The sequence below is a fragment of the Nerophis lumbriciformis genome, linkage group LG14, assembly GCF_033978685.3.
Source record: "Nerophis lumbriciformis linkage group LG14, RoL_Nlum_v2.1, whole genome shotgun sequence".
In the NCBI taxonomy this organism is placed as follows: domain Eukaryota; kingdom Metazoa; phylum Chordata; class Actinopteri; order Syngnathiformes; family Syngnathidae; genus Nerophis; species Nerophis lumbriciformis.
In genome coordinates this window covers 1,657,676-1,677,707 of record NC_084561.2, presented here as the reverse complement: position 1 = coordinate 1,677,707, position 20,032 = coordinate 1,657,676, and the positions used below count along the sequence as shown (strand labels likewise).

Sequence of the window (20,032 nt, the reverse complement as noted above, 5' to 3'; positions counted from 1 at the left end):
GGGTAATATTTCAGAAAAACGCTGTATTATTCTATTATTCAATGTGTCAGTTTCTGTTTTTGCCGGACGTGGGAGCACGGCGCATCAATTGAGCACGGCACATCAAGTCCGCACAGAGCAGAGCGGATCGTGCGGGACAGGAAGCAGTGTACAAAATACAAAATAAAACACCAGGTTAATTTTCAAAATAAAATGCACTGTGTTTACGGCGGATCACATTTCTCTCACAGTAGAGGTTTAGATATAAAGTTTATTGTGACTTTGCTATTACTGTGTGGGTTAACAAAATAATAATAATAATAATAATGATAATAATAAGAATAATAATGATAATGATAATAATAATAATAATTAAAGTAATAATAATAATAATGATTATTATTATTATTAATAATAATAATTTCAGCATTCTGGGGATATAAGATGTAGGTTATCTGTTAGGAATATTACCATCTGTATTTAAACTTGATTCATGTTGATTATGCCTGCAGCACAATGCCAAAAAAAGAAAGGATACAGAAAAGGAAGGAGAAGGAGCGCCAGGAAGCAGCTAAGGGTAGCAGACCTCTTAATGCATGGCTAAAACCAAGTACTAGCACCATGGAAGCCCTGAATTTACATTGAGGAGCATATTTGGGTATGGGTGGCCTCCATCCTACAGCCCTCTACTGGCCCCTGGTCCATATTTTTGGGCCTGTATTGCATTTCAGTTGTTTAGTCTGAGCATTAAGTGAGAAAGACCATAAGTTACAACTTGATGGTGTTTTCATCAAGTTAAGGGAAGAAGGACAGATTTTCTCATTGAATTTTTTTCCATTTGAGTATTTATTTTTGTATTTTTTTTCAAAGTTCATGTTGCACTGTTCAATGATCAATATTAAAGTGCTTATCTTTAACAATAAATAGCCTAATAATAAACCAGTGTTTTGTTGCTTTTCATGTCTTCCAAGCCTATGATAATGTGAATTAACTCATTATGACAATAGTTTGTTGACACAAAAGAAGTGGCAATCACTTTTACCTACAAAGGACACACAGCTAAGTAGTTAGCTTCCTATTAGCAAATTTAATTCTACATTAATTTCCATATTGTGCAAAGAACCAAAAAAAATGTTCCTGCCCTTTTCTGACTTTGAGCCCCTGCCCCTCTATAATCATGTGCACGTCCCTGCCCACAGGAGTACCGGTATTGCTTCACATTTAAATGATCCTAAAACCCGACTGATTGCTGCACTTTGCTCAATTCCTGGAGAAGCAGCCAGCGTGCTAATTGTTAGCTTGCTTACATGCTACCAGGAATACAAGACACCAAGTCATTCCCCATTTAAAACGTCGTACCTCTGTTTAAACTTGAATAAACACTGCAATCTGAGCAACTAAGCTATTCAATTGTATACTTTGCGCTCTTTTTGGACAGCGTGGTGGATGTGAAGATCCATTTATGGATGTGACTGCTTGATTCCCCTTAGGGCTGATGGACGGCTGAGTAACGCTTATACAGCAGCAGCCGACCTTCCCCTGTTCCCACACCTTCCCCTCTGTTGCAAGTTTTGTTGATTCTATGTAAGATGTTTATGTGTGCCATGGCCAGTGTTGGGACTAACGCGTTACAGTAACGCCGTTAGTTTCGGCGGTAACTAGTAATCTAACTGTCAGAGTTTGTAGGTGCCGAACCCCAAGATGCAGAGAAGGCGGAAGGCATTGTACGAGAAAACATGATTTAATTAAACACTAAGGCAAAACAACAAAAGAAAGGGTAACAACAAAAGGCGCGCACAAGGCGGAGAACAAACTTGGTTATGAACTTAAAATAGCACAGAGGCTAACTTTGGTCAAGAAACAAAAACACTTACTGTGACACGAAGGAACTAGGACATGAGCAGAGCGAAACAAAAGTAGACAGAGCTACATCGGCAAGTATTAAGACAGGTAGTAATGAAAATGACAAAGACAATCAATAATCCAGCAGTGACTGGAGGGTAGGGCAGGTATAAATAGCAGCTGGCTGATTGACACCAGGTGTGGCCAGGTGCCAATCAGCCACCGCTGAGGGGACACAGCACTCAGGGAGAAACAGGAAACAGAACCAAAACAAGAGCACTGACAGGAAATACTATACACAGAGGAAAAACTAAAACACAACCAAACTGTCAGGGGCAAGCCTGACACTAACGTGTTAGTTTTTATATTCAGTAACTCAGTTACCGTTACTACATGATGCATTACTGCGTTATTTTACGTTACTTTTTATGTAGTATCGGCTAGAAACAGAAGATCTGAGTGTGTTTTATTGCAGCGAAGCAGTGACGTCCTTCTGAATCTTCCTCTGCGCTCTGTGTGTGTGTGGGTGTGGGAAGGGGGGGTGCGCAATACAACGTAAACCGTTGGCCAACCAAAAAGTAACCACAGAACGCTAGTGTTCTGTGGTTACTTTTTGGTTGGCCAAGCGGACGTGACGACAGGCTGTCCTCACTCAGGTCCGCACGGACCTGGAGGGGGCGTGCCTTAAGTCTGGCTGGAAATCGGGAGAAATTTGGGAGAATGGTTGTCCCGGGGAGAGGCACTGCAATTCAGAAGGGTTGGCAAGTATGAGATATTCTCACTTCTTTTCTTTTGTCGAGCACAAAGAAAAGAACATTTTAGTTAAACGTAAGTTGTGTCTTGGATCAAAGATCCCGTCTACTGCCCAAAACAACAATTCAAATCTGCTTGGTTAGGCTTTGTGTATGTCACGTGTCGTGTGCCTTCCTTAGGTGAAGCCAGGTTTACGACTATGTAATATAAACAGCTAATGATGGAGGGCGAGTTCTTGGTTTCTTATGTGTGTTTATTGTTAGGCAGTTTCATTAACGTCCTCCCAGCACGGTAACAACACACAACAACAGCAGTCAAGTTTTGTCTACCGTAAAGCAGTTGGTCTGCCGTAAACAGCAATGTTGTGACACTTTTAAACAGGACAATACTGCCATCTACTGTACATGCATATGTGACCCACCCATAATGTGTCACATTTTTGTGTTGAATTATTTATTTTGTTTTGTGGTTTGAATTCGTTTTTGGAGCTGTCATTACACATTTATCAGTATTCACATTGGTCAGTAGGGGGCAGTAGGGCGTTTCTTCCCAATTGAATGCTATCACCTGCAGACCGGAAGTGTCTTGTCATTCTGATGAGCGCGACCAGTCTGTGAACAATTGAAACGTCCTGTGTGCTTTTTCCTCCTGTATAACAGGTTAGTTTTGGTGAATCAACTCACTGAATAATATCCATGTGATCTTTATACGTTTAAGTACACATTCTGATGGTGGAGCCTAACTCTAAAGTGTTTGTGAGTTGTAGTTTGTATTTGTGAATGAATCCAGTGCACAGCTGCAGTAATCAATACAAAAAGGCGACGTGAGTACGCAATGTTAATATAGGAACTTCTGATCCTAATTCAGACTCCCAAATTAGAGCTCCCGTTTTCTTATTGATTTTATAATGTATATTTGTATAATGTGTGTGTTCTGAAATAGTGACAGAGAATAGAACAAGGATGGACAATTCAACCCTTAACTCAACAATGAGTAGATGAAGATGAGTGTTATGTGTGTGTATATGTGTAAATAAATGAACACTGAAATTCAAGTATTTCTTTTATTTATTTATGTATATATATATATATATATATATATATATATATATATATATATATATATATATATATATATATATATATATATATATATGTGTAATAAAAAAAAAAAATATATATATATGGCGTAGTGGGTAGAGCAACCGTGCCAGAAACCTGAGGGTTGCAGGTTCGCTCTCCGCCTCTTACCATCCAAAAATCGCTGCCGTTGTGTCCTTGGGCGGGACACTTCACCCTTTGCCCCCGGTGCCACTCACACCGGTGAATTGAATGATGAATGGTAGGTGGTGGTCGGAGGGGCCGTTGGCGCAAATTGCAGCCACGCTTCCGTCAGTCTACCCCAGGGCAGCTGTGGCTATGAAAGTAGCTTACCACCACCAGGTGTGAATGATTGATGGGTTCTACATGTAAAGCGACTTTGGGTACTTAGAAAAGCGCTATATAAATCCCAGTTATTATTATTATTATATGTAATAAAATATATATATATATATATATATATAGCTAGAATTCACTGAAAGTCAAGTATTTCTTATATAAATATATCTTAACCACGCCCCCCACCCCCGACCACGCGAAATCGGAGGTCTCAAGGTTGGCAAGTATGCTATTCTTGATTTATTTTAAATTGCCTTTCAAATGTCTATTCTAGCTGTTGGCTTTTATCAAATACATTTCCCCCAAAAATGCGACTTATATATGATTTTTTCCTTCTTTATTATGCATTTTCGGCCGGTGCGACTTATACTCCGGAGCGACTTATACGCCGAAAAATACGGTAATACCAAAAATACTCTTTTCTATGAGTTACCACACAGTTTTTCGTAAAAACCTGCTCTTTTGTACTGGGTAATACTGTACGCTGCCTGGCACAACATATGTGGCTTTGCAGAGCAGCAGATGTTGAGTGGTATAGTAGGCTGTGCTTTGTCAAAGTTAATATGCGCTGGATGAAAATGTCTAACAGAGCTTGGTCTGTTTGCCTCCACAGTACTATGAAATGTCCTACGGTCTCAACATCGAGATGCACAAGCAGGTAAGAGAAAGTTTTGTTCATTTGTGTGGGTGTCAGTTTATTTTCCTGATTTTGTTGTTCCTCCTCCGTGTATTTAAATGAGTTTTTTTCCCACGTCATTCCGTGACGCTTCAGCAGGACCGACACACTTGTTCAAAAAAGCTACTCATTGTTTGAAACATTCTAATGCAGTCAAAGCAAAGCTTGTGCACTTAACTTTAACCCCATAATCATGGTGTCACTTGGCAGTTAAGGTAATTATAGCAGGCCAACATCACGCAGTGGGTGTCTGTCCAAATACTTTGAGTGCATGGCTCACTTGTGCTTTTTATGCAGATCGTGTGCAGGACACGGAACCTGTCAGTTTACGTAAATGAAGCTTTGTATTCAAGCCAACATATGGCTACATTAAATACAGATCAATATGAGTCTGAAATCATCGAAATCACGGTTTTCGGAAGTGATTTATTGATATAAAGGCAATACGGTAATGTGTCACAGTAGCTCCAGGAAGACGAGAGGTGAGGTCTGTTTACAGAGCTTAAGAACTATCCTAGGTGACACAGAAGCAAGCTTTCTTTAACTAAGTTATGCATTTAAGTGATATTTGATCCTTTCTTTCATATTTTGCATTTTTGCTTGATTGTAAAACAGGTTGAGGAGTTTGTCTGGGAAGTAAACGAGTAACTTTGACGTAATCCTGATAGTCAATGTTTCATAGTCCCTAATCCTTTATTCATGGTCATCATGAGTGTCATAGTCAGTCAAAAACCTGAAAATGTCATTGTTTAAACATCTTGTCGTTTTTATTATGTGATGTGGTTTCACATCTTTTTAGGCCAACTTCAGAAGATTGCACCTTTAATTGTGTTGTACTGTACATGTCATGGCATCATATACATTCTATTCTATACAGTTCCTAATGCAAAGTAAACGCCCAATGTTTTAAGTTAGTCTGGGGGAAAAGGTACCCACTGAACATACAGCAGATTGTATGACACTTTTACAGCTAAAATAACACAGATATTTCCAGTTTCACTAATTATTAGGGGGATCAAAAAAATCAGTTCACATCCATATTGGGATTTCTATTCATCCCCATTGATTCATACTTTTTTTTAAATTGTTTAAAAAATGTGTATAGGTGTGTATTAGAGATGCGCTTATAGGCAATTATTTCATCCGCAACCGCATCAGAAAGTCGTCAACCATCCGCCATCCACCCGATGTAACATTTGATCAGAACCACACCCGCCCGCACCCGCCCGTTGTTATATATCTAATATAGACGATGCAAGGCATTAGTGAGGTTATAAAGCTTTTGCCTGTTAAAGAAAGGAGACTGATCCAATGCAGCACAGACATTCGCGTGCCACGCTGTCACGACCCAGACGCACACCAGTGCGCAATCATATGGGAGCCGCGCTGAGCGCACCTCCAAGCGCGTCTCGCTGCCGGCGACGGCCGGGTATGGGCCCGACGCTCCAGCGCCATCCATTTTCAGGGCTAGTTGATTCGGCAGGTGGGTTGTTACACACTCCTTAGCGGGTTCCGACTTCCATGGCCACCGTCCTGCTGTCTATATCAACCAGGGTGAGCCCCACCCCTTTCGTGAGCGCACTGCGCGCGGAGTGACCCCTGTAACGCGCCCCCGGCAACAGGGGTGGCGGGCAGGTAAGCTGTGCGGGCGGAGCGGGCGGAGTGACCCCTGTTACGAGCCCCCGGCCACGGGGGTGGCGGGCAGGTAAGCTGCTTACCTGCTGCGCGTGACGCCGGCCGCGGCGAAGGCGGACGAGGCGGGTTGTCGGTGCGGTGGGCGCGGTGGTGACCCTGGACATGTGTCGGGCCCTTCTCGCGGATCGCCTCAGCTACGGCTCCCGGTGGGGCCCTCTCGGGGGAAGGGGCCTCGGTCCCGGACCCCGGCGAGGCGTCCCTTCTCCGCTCCGTAAAAGTGTCCATCTCTTTTTTTTTTTTTCTTCTGTTGTGGCATATGCTGCAGGTGCCTGCTCGTTTTTCGTATGTGGGTAACAACATTTAACTATGTATATATATTTACCAATTGGTTTAACTGCCACCCGCCTGAATCTATTTAAAATCTAATTTTTTTTTATTTCAACCGCCCGACCCGACCTGCGGATAAAATCAAATTTTTTTTTATTTCATCCGCCCGATCCGCGGATAATCCGAGGCCTCCGCGGTTGTGCCCGCAAACCGCGCATCTCTAGTGTGTGTATATATATATATATATATATATATATATATATATATATATATATATATATATATATATATGTATGTATGTATGTATGTATGTATGTATGTATGTATGTATGTATGTATATATATATATATATATAGAGAGAGAGATTTTTAAGAGGCATGGAGTGTCTTATCACTTTTATGCAGACGACTGCCAAATTTATATGCCTATTTCAAAAGGCCACGGCCCCCTGACTCCCCTTCTCAACTGTCTATGCCACGTCAAGGCTTGGTTAGCCCAGAATTTTTTAACAATGAATGAGGGAAAAACGGAAATTTCAGTTTTCGGTCCGGCCCTCACTGACTTGGGACCATTGCAAAATGATGTACGTCCCAAAGTCACCAGCCTTGGCGTCACTATAGACAGCCATTTTAAACTTGACAAACAAGTCAATGGCGTTTTAAAATCGTGTTTTTATCATCTTCGTCTTTTAGCAAAGGTAAAACCGTTTTTATCTTTTAACCTTTTTGAACAAGTCGTGCATGCTTTTATTTCAAGTGGCCTGGACTACTGCAATGCACTTTATGCTGGCATTAGCCAAAAAGCTCTCTCCCGGTTGCAGTTAGTCCAGAACGCGGCAGCGTGTCTTTTAACAGGGGCCAGGAGACGCCAGCATATAACCCCAATCCTTGAGAGTTTGCACTGGCTCACTTGTTCATTTTAGAATTGATTTTAAAACCTTGCCGTTTGTTTTTAAAGCTTTACATGGACTGGCACCTCAGTATATCTCGGACCTCATCCAAACTTACAATCCTGCGCGCGCTCTGAGGTCCGAGAGCCAGCTCCAGCTCGTGGTGTCCAAGACGAGACTTAAAACCAGGGGAGACAGGGCCTTCTCTGTGGTCGGCCCTAAGCTCTGGAACATTCTGCCCCTCCATGTTCCAACTGCTCCCACAGTGGAGTGTTTTAAGTCTCGTCTTAAGACCCACTTTTATTCTCTGGCTTTTAACACTACGTGAGTTGTGTGGTCCTCTGTTGTCCTCTGTGTTTTTTTTATAATTTTGATTTCTATTTACTGTTGTAATTGGTTTTACCCTTTAAAATCGTTTTTAATCATATTTATTTTATATTGTTTTTAATTGTGTTTAATATTGTTGTGCAGCACTTTGGAAACATTTTGTTGTTTAAATGTGCTATATAAATAAAGTGGATTGGATTGGAGATATATATATATATATATATATATATATATATATATATATATATATATATATATATATATATATATATATATATATATATATATATATATATATATATATATATATATATATATATATATATATATCAGTGACGTGCAGTCACTAGAGGCAGGTGAGGCAGGGCCTCACCTGCCATCATGGAAAGAAAAAAAATGTAAAAAGAAAAAAAATTAATTAAATTGTTATATGTATCCAGTGATTATACTATAAAGTTATTTTCCATTTAACTTCAACAGTTTTAGATTATTTTTATTCAAAATCGCTGAATTTTCACATTTGCCGTTCAAATACTGAGAAGAGACGGTGCGGTGAACAGCAGCCAGTTGAGGCACGTCACTCAGTGCCTCAACATGGATTCTGGACTCGGCTAACTGCTGGCCTGCTGTGCAGTGAGACTGTATTGCTATATGAATTATATTATACATTTACATAGTTTGGTTAGCTGAGGTATATAATGTACAGTGTATTTTGTCAACAACTGTATGTGTGTAACGTATTTCTTGTGCTGAGCGATCATAAAACGGCTGCAAAAGACACACTGGCTGAGGCTCGCAGTCGTCCTGCCTCCTGCACTCCGGCAACCCCTGACGGGAGTGTTATATCAACTAAAGCCCACACTTAAACTTTCCACGTGCAAGATTGAATCTATTTAAAAAAAGTTATTTCATAAGAAGCCAAAAAGTGCAAAAACAATAATGTTGGTGTTGGAGGAGTTGTGAATGACTGCAGGGCCACAACATTAGGTACACCTGCAGACTGCAGGTGTATCTAATTCACAACTCCTCCAACACGAACATTATTGTTTTTGCACTTTTTGGCTTCTTATTAAATAACTTTTGTAACCTATTTTCAAGGGCTTTCCTCTTTGTGATGTTAAGTTCCTGTTATGTGCTGTTATACAGTATATGCCTCGAGCTCTTATTTTGAAGGCGCTAAGAGCGGAAGTGATGACATGGGGTGGAGCGGAAGTTTTTGAAAGAAGGTAAATAAAGTGGTCCTCGTGTAAACTGGAGCCTCCGTGTTTGTTATTTTGTAGTTTCATACAGTATAGGTGACATTTATAAACCCTCGGTTACATTTTTTTTAAAATAGATTCAATCTTGCACGTGGAAAGTTTAAGTGAGGGCTTTAGTTGCGGTGCATGGACTTAATTTATAAGTAAAGGTAAGACCATAATAACGTTTTTTTTTATTAAATGTGTTTTTTTGTGTGCTACAGTTTGTATGTGTAAAGTTAAAGTTAAGTTAAAGTAGCAATGATTGTCACACACACACTAGGTGTAATGAAATTTGTCCTCTGCATTTGACCCATCCCCTGGTTCACCCCCTGGGAGGTGAGGGGAGCAGTGGGCAGCAGCGGCGCCGCGCCCGGGAATCATTTTTGGTGATTTAACCCCCAATTCCAAGCCTTGATGCTGAGTGCCAAGCAGGGAAGAATGCTGGTATGAGCTTTTAAACATAACCCGTTAACTGCTGCCAATCAAATGGTGAATAAGATACTCTTTAGGGTTCATATGTTTGTAAATCTGACTGTGATGAAGTCAGTGCCTCACCAGCCATCAACCTCACCGTACATCACTGGTGTGTACTGTATGTATGTACTCATCCAATGTAGCCCTGAGTGTCAAATAATTGCCCAGCCCTGCTGTAAGGTGTGGTCATGTGCAGGTTCATTGCCTTATTTGACCCCAATATAGGTGGACTGTAACAGTGGAAAACATTTTTATTTCCACTTGAATGCAGCTACGCAGCAAAATGTCAGCACTATAAACGGCAACAAAAAACCTGACTTTGTGACTGAGTCGTGTAAATGCTGTCATTTGACCTAGGTCAGGGGTCTGCAACCTTTACCAGTCAAAGAGCCATTTTGACCAGTTTCACAAATTATAGAAAACAATGGGAGCCGCAAACATTTTTTGAAATTTTAAATGAAATAACTCTGCATACAAAGAATGACAAACAAATTTCGGGAGAACATCTGCACAGTAACACAACATAAACACAACAGGACAAATACCCAGAATCCCATGCAGCCCTAACTCTTCCGGGATACATTATGCACCCCCCCCGCTACCAAACCCCGCCCACCTCAACCGACGCACAGAGAGGGGGGTTTGGTGGTAGCAGGGGTGTATAATGTAGCCTGGAAGAGTCAGGACTGCATGGGATTCTGGGTGTTTGTTCTGTTGTGTTAAGGTGCAGATGTTCTCTCGAAATGTGTTTGTCATTCTTGTTTGGTTTTGGTTCAAAGTGTGGCAACATTATTAGTAAGAGTGTTAAAGTTGTTTTATATGACCACCGTCAGTGTAACCTGTGTGGCTATTGACCAAGTATGCCTTGCTGTCACGTACGTACAGGTTGTAGCAGGCGACAAATGTTGTACCATCATGGCACGCCCTTATTATAGCCAAGGGTGCAAATCGGTGAATATTAATCCCGGGAGTTAACTGCGAGAGGCACTGAAATCCGGAAGTCTCACGGGAGAATTGGGGGGTTCAGCAAGTAAGCTGCTGAGCCGCATCAGAGTGATCAAAGAGCCGCATGCGGCTCCGGAGCCGCGGGTTGCTGACCCCTGACCTAGATGTTTATTTCCCAAAAGCGCAAAAGGGACGGGGCATTAATTGGCAGCAGGCAAAAACTGGAACGTGTGTATGAAATGTGAAAAGTCATTTTAGTAATGATTTGGAGTGGAAAGGCCACCATAATGGAAATCAAGCTGCTTGATGCAAAACACTCATGATCCAAATGCAGCTCCGCCATTTTGTGCAGTTGAAAGTGTTTCTTTCAGCCACATCTGTTAACGCCGTTGTTTGTCCACCCGCTGCTGATTAGAGAATACAACAATTATTTGCCTTTGTAAATCACGCACAAACTAAGGAGACTCAGTGGGCGGCTGAATAGAGACGTGATTTGGATGCCAATTTATGGTGTTTCAAGAAATCTGTTTTGTGTAGCCACGAATTGGAAAAAGTGTCCTCCACATCGTTTGACAACAGGAAAGCCATAAATAACCTTTTTCATGATGGAATCATCGCTGTCGTACATCGCGACATATGCACAATTAAACTGACAGATGGATGCTTCGCATCGATTCCAAAAGCCGACAGCAGACAGGAGTATTGACAGAGGAGAGAGAGGGCCACACTCGGGCGAGAGAGGGAAACTAAGAAGGTCATAACTTTGGCTTTTAAAACCACTTTTGAAAAGCACAGACACTTGTGGGATTGAAACACTTTCTGTACATACTGAGAGGACTTTTTCTTACTGCCAAGTAGATGACTTATTACCAGGCCTGTTGGTATGCAATCTTCACAGAACACAATGCTGTGGTGCGGCTTACAAGCCAGACAGGAAATCATCCATTTAGCGTGCGGGACAACAACAAAAACACTCCAAATACAAACTTAAACGGCAGAGTGAGAGAGGAAGAAAAGATTGACAATCAACGTCTCAGCCTTTGAGGAAAATGAAAGGGAAAAACAGATGCCACTAAATAGTTGCTCAGTGATCACAACCTCAAGAATGAAAGATATTTTTAAATAGCCGCACAGCTGAAAGAGCTAAAAGCGGGATTTGGATGCTATTAAAAAAAAACACTCTAAATTTGATTGATTTGATTTGATGGAGAAGAGGAGAAAATGAGACATACTGTAGGGCAGGCCCGGCCCTAACCAATCTGGCGCCCTAGGCAAGATTTTAGGTGGCGCCCCCCCACATCGGCAGTGAAGTGTATATACTCACAAGAACCCGAATAGCTTTGTCTTTGACCTTTTTTTTTTACTTACAACTATACCTAATATATAAAGGGGTGGAAAAGTGACTATTACCTGCAGGGCAAACATTAGCTAACCAGAAGGCAATAATGTAAACAAAAAACACCTGCTTAAAAGATCTAATACAAATGTCCCTGAGGAATGTAAGGTGGGAGTACTGTAATTACCTAACGTTACATTATTATTTTCCATAACAATTTAGCCCCCTCCACAATATTAACCCGACGTTAAAACAGAACTAGCTATTTATTGATTAGCAATTGCCGAATCATGTAACATTAGCTTAATGCTAAAAAGCCAGGTTACTATCACATTCTGTAACAGACAAATAATTTCATGTAGGCTAAAGTTACCTACCTGCTACCTCTGTCTTTTCTCGTTTCTCCTCCTCTTCTTTTCTCTTTTTTCTTCCCTGGGCACCTGACAGTTTTGGCCGTTTTGACATCTTGTGTTGATTCTTTGATGTGGTGACGTCCAAAAAGAGTCATGGTACGGGAAGGGAGGGGGCGCACCGTGCGGGGGGAGGTTGTAACAAATAATATTTCTATTAAATAGGCTTTACTTTGCATTTTAATTAACGTGAGATTATTTTTTGTATTTAGAAATAATAGTACCAACTTTTTTTTTTTTTTTCTTTTTTTTTTTTTTTTCTCCAACATTTGTGGCACTGGCATGGCGCCCCCTGATGGACGGCGCCCTTAGCATTTGCCTATACGGCCTATGCCACGGGCCGGCCCTGCTGTAGGGGGGATTATGTTATGTGGACCCCCCAAAAAAAGAAAATATATGACTTTATTCTCGTAGTATGAAGAGTTCCTCACAGAAAATTACCCAGTGTTTCCCACACATTCATTTATTTGTGGCGGCCCGCCACGAAAGAATTACGTCCGCCACAAATGGATTTTTCGGCTTTTGACTCGCTCGACCGCTCATAAAAGCAATGGGACTGTCTGTGAATGTTGCTTGTAGTTACACGTCCGGTGCAGTAGGTGGCGGTAGCCTACTATGCATTGTAACTCCGCCAATAGCACAGAAGAAGAAGAAGAAGAAGAAGAAGAAGAAGAGGGATGGATGGACGGACGGGATCAAAATACTCGCCGGCTACTTTTCATAATGATGGCGCTTCCTACGTTTCTACCTCAAACGTCCAAAAGCTGCTGAAAGCCTTGATCCAGGATGCCATGGGGAAAAAAACTTAAATGGTGCCTTTTGGCGATAGTTAGCAGCTTGGTGGCTCATAGCCAACTAGCTAACGCTTGCTAGCATGGTAGCATTGCTTCATTTTTACAGGTGTTATAGGTAGATAGGTTATAGCTGCATCGTTCGCGGCTCGTCATATATTTAACGTTAATCCGCGATTTCACCGAGCGTTTCACCGACGAGCTAACGTGTCCAGGTTATAGCCCTGTTGTCAATAAACACACATGGACTGAAGCTAAATTGTCCACTGTCCACTGCAGCATGTGAATGCAATGAAAAGAATAAAATCTGAGCCAAGCAGCTGTTAAAATGTTGTCCAGGTTAATGTTTTGGCCATTAAAGGCCCTTCATTTCAAGATTTCAACTGTGATCGGGCTTTAAACAGGTGGCTGACCTGTTCAGATGGGTGTAACTGCTACTGGTCAAATAATGTGAAATAGCATTTAATTTTACATGTATGCAATGCCATTTAAATGTAATTATAGATAATAATAATAATAAATACTGTGTAGTGTTGTAAATAGTCAACGGGAAGAATTTTAGTAAGATATAAGCCATGAGCACTACACAGCCAGAAAAAAACCTAGGCAGGACAAGTAAAAATATTGGGGCAAGTAGATTTGAGAAGTCGGGCAAGTAGAAAAAAACCTTAACGTTGAACCCTGCATGTGTTGAGCTGCTGCCGCTTAAGGTTAGACGGCACTGTACATAGAGCGCTTCTGCTCGTTAGTAATAAATTCTAATGTTGGATGTTCACTCCTTCACACAGATGAGTATAGAAAAATATTTTCAACGGCCGAAAGGGGCTTGACTTGGAGAGGAGGTAGGCCTACAGTCCGGACCACAGGTGCAACCTGTTCAGCAGCAGCAGGAGGAGGAGGAGGAGGAGGTTGACTGACTGTGGCAGGACACCTCTGCCTCTGTTTCACTTCATGTTGCTGGTAAATAATATGGTTGTAGTAGTAGGCTAAAGTTAAATTATTTAGTATTCACTAATTAAAGGGGCAGAGCTTTAAGAGACATTTTAGCTTTTATATTTTATAAGATATATTTTTTGTAAGAACCACAATTAATAAATATATTTCAGTGAATCACTAATTGTTCAAATCTGTATATAAATATGTACATAAAATGTTGTAATTATATTCCAACTCCGCGTTCTTCTTGGTCATCGGCGCTGCCGCCGCCGCCACCACCCCCCACCCCCCCGACCACACCACCACAAATAGATGCCTGTCCTGTGGGAAACACTGTTACCGCTTTGTTTTCTAGCGATTTCCATGTTGTTTTTTCATAACGTGGAACGTTATCACCAGACCTATGTAAGCGTCAATATATACCTTGATGTTGCAGAAAAAAGACCATATATTTTTTTAACCGATTTCCGAACTCTAAATGGGTGAATTTTGGCGAATTAAACTCCTTTCTATTATTCGCTCTCGGAGCGATGACGTCACATCGGGAAGCAATCCGCCATTTTCTCAAACACCGAGTCAAATCAGCTCTGTTATTTTCCGTTTTTTCGACTGTTTTCCGTACCTTGGAGACATCATGCCTCGTCGGTGTGTTGTCGGAGGGTGTAACAACATCAACAGGGACGGATTCAAGTTGCACCAGTGGCCCAAAGATGCCAAAGTGGCAAGAAATTGGACGTTTGTTCCGCACACTTTACCGACGAAAGCGTTGACCCTGGATCTCAGGAAACAGAGTGGACCGACACCAGCAGATGACATGGCACCCCAAACCATCACCCAACCATGCAAATTTTGCATTTCCTTTGGAAATCGAGGTCCCAGAGTCTGGAGGAAGACAGGAGAGGCACAGGATCCACGTTGCCTGAAGTCTAGTGTAAAGTTTCCACCATCAGTGATGGTTTGGGGTGCCATGTCATCTGCTGGTGTCGGTCCACTCTGTTTCCTGAGATCCAGGGTCAACGCAGCCGTCTACCAGCAAGTTTTAGAGCACTTCATGCTTCCTGCTGCTGACCTGCTCTATGGAGATGGAGATTTCAAGTTCCAACAGGACTTGGCGCCTGCACACAGCGCAAAATCTACCCGTGCCTGGTTTACGAACCATGGTATTTCTGTTCTAAATTGGCCCGCCAACTCCCCTGACCTTAGCCCCATAGAAAATCTGTGGGGTATTGTGAAAAGGAAGATGCAGAATGCCAGACCCAAAAACGCAGAAGAGTTGAAGGCCACTATCAGAGCAACCTGGGCTCTCATAACACCTGAGCAGTGCCAGAAACTCATCGACTCCATGCCACGCCGCATTAACGCAGTAATTGAGGCAAAAGGAGCTCCAACCAAGTATTGAGTATTGTACATGCTCATATTTTTCATTTTCATACTTTTCAGTTGGCCAAAAGTTCTAAAAATCCCTTTTTTGTATTAGCCTTAAGTAATATTCTAATTTTGTGACACACGGAATTTTGGATTTTCATTTGTTGCCACTTCAAATCATCAAAATTAAATGAAATAAACATTTGAATGCATCAGTCTGTGTGCAATGAATAAATATAATGTACAAGTTACACCTTTTGAATGCAATTACTGAAATAAATCAAGTTTTTCAAAATATTCTAATTTACTGGCTTTTACCTGTATATGTATATATATATATATATATATGAAACACTTGACTTGGTGAATATACTCCTCCCCTCTTAACCACGCCCCCCAACCACACCCCGCCCCACCTCCCGAAATCGGAGGTCTGAAGGTTGGCAAGTATGGTGTGGACAGTTGTGTGGAGAGCACACCTGCGTGTGGACAAAGTCTTCACTGTGGAGTGGAAGCTTTTATAGCTTCAAACTTTTACAGCTTCAAACGGGTCACCCGCTCGCTTTTTCCTTCCACTGTCGGTGTCACAATACACGAGGAGCATCAAAAAGAAATGGAGAGTTTGAAGAGATGGAGGCCAAAGAAGAAGAATGTGCAGAGATGAATGAAAGAGGGGAGTGTAAACAGGAAGGAGGCGACTGATAAAGACCTCAGAACAGATGAAATGCGATGAGGCAGTGGAGGGTAAAGAGAGATGTGAAGGAGTGAGAAATAATGAATCATGAATAGATTGAAGACTTTCTGCTCTTATTTCCTCTCCTCTCGCTCGCAGCTTCCTCTGAACATCCTGTCGCTGTTATCTCTCTCTCTCTCTGCCTCATCAGCAGCACGGCCATTACATGTCCAGCATTAATGGAGCTGTAACATCTCCCCTCCCCTCCCCCATTCTTCAATTTCACACCACTTCTTCTTCTTCTTCTTCTCTGTCATGCGCGCCTTCCAACATGTGCAGCTCATAGACTTGCTGCAAGGCTTGCTACGCCCTGAGGTGTGTGGCCAATGCATCTGAAGGCTTTGTGTCCGCTCCACTGTGCTCGGAACTTGCTGCACTGCAGCCTGCTGCTGCTGCAAAAAAAAAAAAAAAAAAAAAAAAAAAAAAAGAGATGAAAGACGGTGAAGGGAATGAGATATTTCCTTCCTGTCATCAGAAGCTGACTTCAGGTGGAGCGCCCTCAGCTGGTCAGTGGCTGGAACAACCGCATAATAGCTAGGCAGACGCTGGGACTGGGGCATAAATCTATTTCTATACACCGTATTTTTCAGAGTATACGTCCCACCGGCCGAAAATGCATAATAAAGAAGGAAAAAAACATATATGAGTCGCACTGGAGTATAAGTCGCATTTTTGGGGGAAATTTACTTGATAAAAGCCAACCGCAAGAATAGACATTTGAAAGGCAATTTAAAATTAAAGCTGCAAGCAGCGTTGGTCAGGCCCGCGTATTTGGCAGGTGCTAGTCCTAAGTGTCCCAATACTTTTGTCTACTTTTAGTCCGAAGTGTCCCAATACTTTTGTCTAGTGTACCTACCTTGTCTGCATAGTTTGGGCATGCTGGTGCTTCCTGCTTTTAAGCAGCCATCTTAAAAAAACAGCAGTGCAGCAGCATTAGCGCAGCGGTTTTTTGAAGGGTCATAAAATCAAAACCGGAGCAGTTATTAAAACTCTTTCAATAACTTTTAATCAGAAGGGTTCAATCACTCTCCTGTGTTAGTTTGAAGCCGAAACGACAAACACGCTCAGAGGAGATAATGTTTGAAGAAAGGTGACGGGTTTTTACAAAAATGTTGTGTTGAAGGGGGAATAGCAAACTTGCAGTAGATTTTTGCTGGGGCTTGTCAATTTATGAAATGTAGGTCTAAGTGAGACCTACATTGAGGTTTTTGTTTCATGTCTCTCCGACCTTCCCAGTGGGAGTTACAGGCAGTTGTGTCATTTTTTTCTTCCGAGGAGTAGTTTTTTTCTCCGTTGTATTCAAAAATTGCTCGAGAGCGCAATTTTTGAATTTGGGGTTAGGTTTTTTTATTAGATCACAGTTTTTGCCAGTCCTGATGTGTGCGTTCAGTTTGGTGAGTTTTGAAGCATGTTAAGGGGGTCAAATTACAGCTCAAAGAGGCAAAAGTGACTGTTTTTAGTACTTTTTTGTCTTGAAGGGGGAATTGCCAACTTCCTGTTGATTTTAGCCCGAGGATATACAATTGTGAAATGTAGTCAGACCTACATAAAGGTTTTTGTTTCATGTCTCTCCGACCCTTCCTAGTGGGAGTTACAGGCAGCGTAGTTTTTTCTTCTTCCTAGGGGGCGCTAGAGCGCAATTTTGAGTTTTGGGGTTTGGTCTTTTTATTAAAAGGCAATTTTCGCAGGTCCTGATGTGTGGGTCAAATATGGTGAGTTTTGAAGCATGTTAAGTGGGTCAAATTAGTGCTCAAAGAGGCGGCGGAAGAAGAAAGAAAGAATAATAATAAAACCTTACAAATACAATAGGTCCTTATGTCCCATTGCGGGCCCTAATAAATTAAGCGATGGACGGGACCGACTTTGACGGCACATAAAATCCAAACCGGAGCAGTAAGTAAAACTCTTTTGTCAACTTGTAATCCGAAGGGTTCAATCTCTCTCCTGTGCTAGTTTGAAGCCGACACAACAAACTGTCACATGGGGGGGGGGGGTCGCAGCTTGCTGCGGGGTTGTTCTTCCAACGCAAAAGACGGCTCCGGACGATAGCGTGAAAGTAGGCTTGGATTTATTAACATAAATCACTCACTACCACAAAATACAAAAATACAACCAAAAAAGGCAAGTGTGCCTAAAACACAAGAAGCTGCTAATTAGCAGAAGCTATGGCATGGATCAGGAAACTTACTAGGTCAGAACGAGACATAAACCGGTGTGACATAAAGACAATGATGAACAAAGGTAATCTTAAATAAGTGACAGGATTGGTGACAGGTGTGTGTATGAGTCCAAACGTGGAACACGTGAAACTAATGGGTAACCATGGAAACAAAACAAACTCAAACAAGGAAGTAAAACCAGGAACTAAGAAAGACCAAAACTAACAGCATAACTAAACAAAACATGATCCGCACCACGGATCATGACACAAACGCGCTCAGAGGAGATAATGTTTGAAAAAAGATGACCGGTTTTTACAAAACTTTTATTTTGAAGGGGAAATTGCAAACTCCCTGTTGATTTTTGCTAGGGGTTGTCAATATATGAAATGTAGGTCTAAGTGAGTTTCATGGTTCTACGACATTCGTACTGGAAGTTACAGGCAGTTTTGTCTGAGTTTTCTTCCTAGGAGCAATTGTGTGTGTTTTCTTCCTAGGGGGCGCTAGAGGGAAATTTTGAGTTTTTTGGGGTTGGGTTTTTTATTAGATCGCAATTTTTGCCAGTCCTGATGTGTGTGTCCAGTTTGGTGAGTTTTGAAGCATGTTAAGGGTCAAATCACAGCTCAAAGAGGCAAAAGTGACTTTTTTTTTTTGAAGGGGGAATTGCCAACTTCCTGTTGATTTTTGCTGAAGGATGTCAATGTATGAAATCTAGGTCTAAGTCAGACCTACATATAGGTTTTTATTTTATGTATCTACGATATTGCTACTGGAAGTTACAGGCCGTTTTGTCTGTGTTTTTTCCTAGGGAGTGCTAGAGCGCAATTTAGAGAGGGCGCTCTTATTTACGTGCCTCCACTTGGACAGCATCATCTTTGTTGTAGCGGTGTAGCGTGCAAGGACAGGAGTGGAAGAAGTGTCAAAAAGATGGCGCTAACTGTTTTAATGACATTCACACTTTACTTCAATCAATAACGGAGCAGCATCTCCTCATCCGTGGCTCACTAGTGCAACAACAACACCCGAAATGTGTCCCGTGACCGGAACTCTCTAATAACTAAAGTTCCTTGGGTGAATTATGTAAACTCACTACACCGGTATGTTTTAGTGCTTTCATAGCGAGTCTACTGACAGATATAAGTAAGAACTTTACACTACTTTATATTAAAAATGGCAACAGTGGAGGATGAATGTCACATAACAAGAAGATAGATCTGATTGTTAGCCGACAAAGACCACACTAAACGCTATCTGACAACAGATACCCTAACCCCAACCCCAACCCTAACCCTAACCGTGCTAATTGCTGGCTGAAAACAAGCGCCTTAATCATTGGCTGGCAGCTACTGAGCTGATTGTTAGCCATCAACGACCATACTAATCGCTATCTGACAACAGCTAACCTAACCCTAGTCCTAACCCTAGCCCTAACCCTAGCCCTAAACCTAACCAACTCTTTTGCTTTATGCCGAACCCTAACCCTAACCCCAAACCTAACCCTAATCCTAATCCCAACCCCAACCCCAACCCTAACCCTAACCCTAACCCTAACCGTGCTAATTGCTGGCTGAAAACAAGCGGCATAATCATTGGCTGGCAGCTACTGAGCTGATTGTTAGCCGACAACGACCACACTAAGAGAAAAATAAACTTATTGACTACGGCATCAGCACGGACTACAAAAGCAGACGTGGAAATGTTCAGGACTTATGCAGATCCCAAATACACATCAGCAGGTACCAGAAAGTAAGAAAAGTTGGTTTTGCATAATATT

At 41.8% G+C, this 20,032-nt stretch overlaps 1 protein-coding gene across 3 annotated transcripts in view; it reads left to right on the top strand.

Annotated features, from left to right (window-relative positions):
* tle2b (TLE family member 2, transcriptional corepressor b) overlaps positions 1 to 20,032 on the top strand; it is a 216,200-nt gene that overhangs the window by 85,110 nt on the left and 111,058 nt on the right. For all 3 annotated transcript variants that reach the window (XM_072914591.1, XM_072914592.1, XM_072914590.1), the window contains exon 4: positions 4,627 to 4,671. In XM_072914591.1, the coding sequence (XP_072770692.1) occupies positions 4,627 to 4,671 (45 nt within the window). The remainder of the gene's footprint in view (positions 1 to 4,626; positions 4,672 to 20,032) is intronic.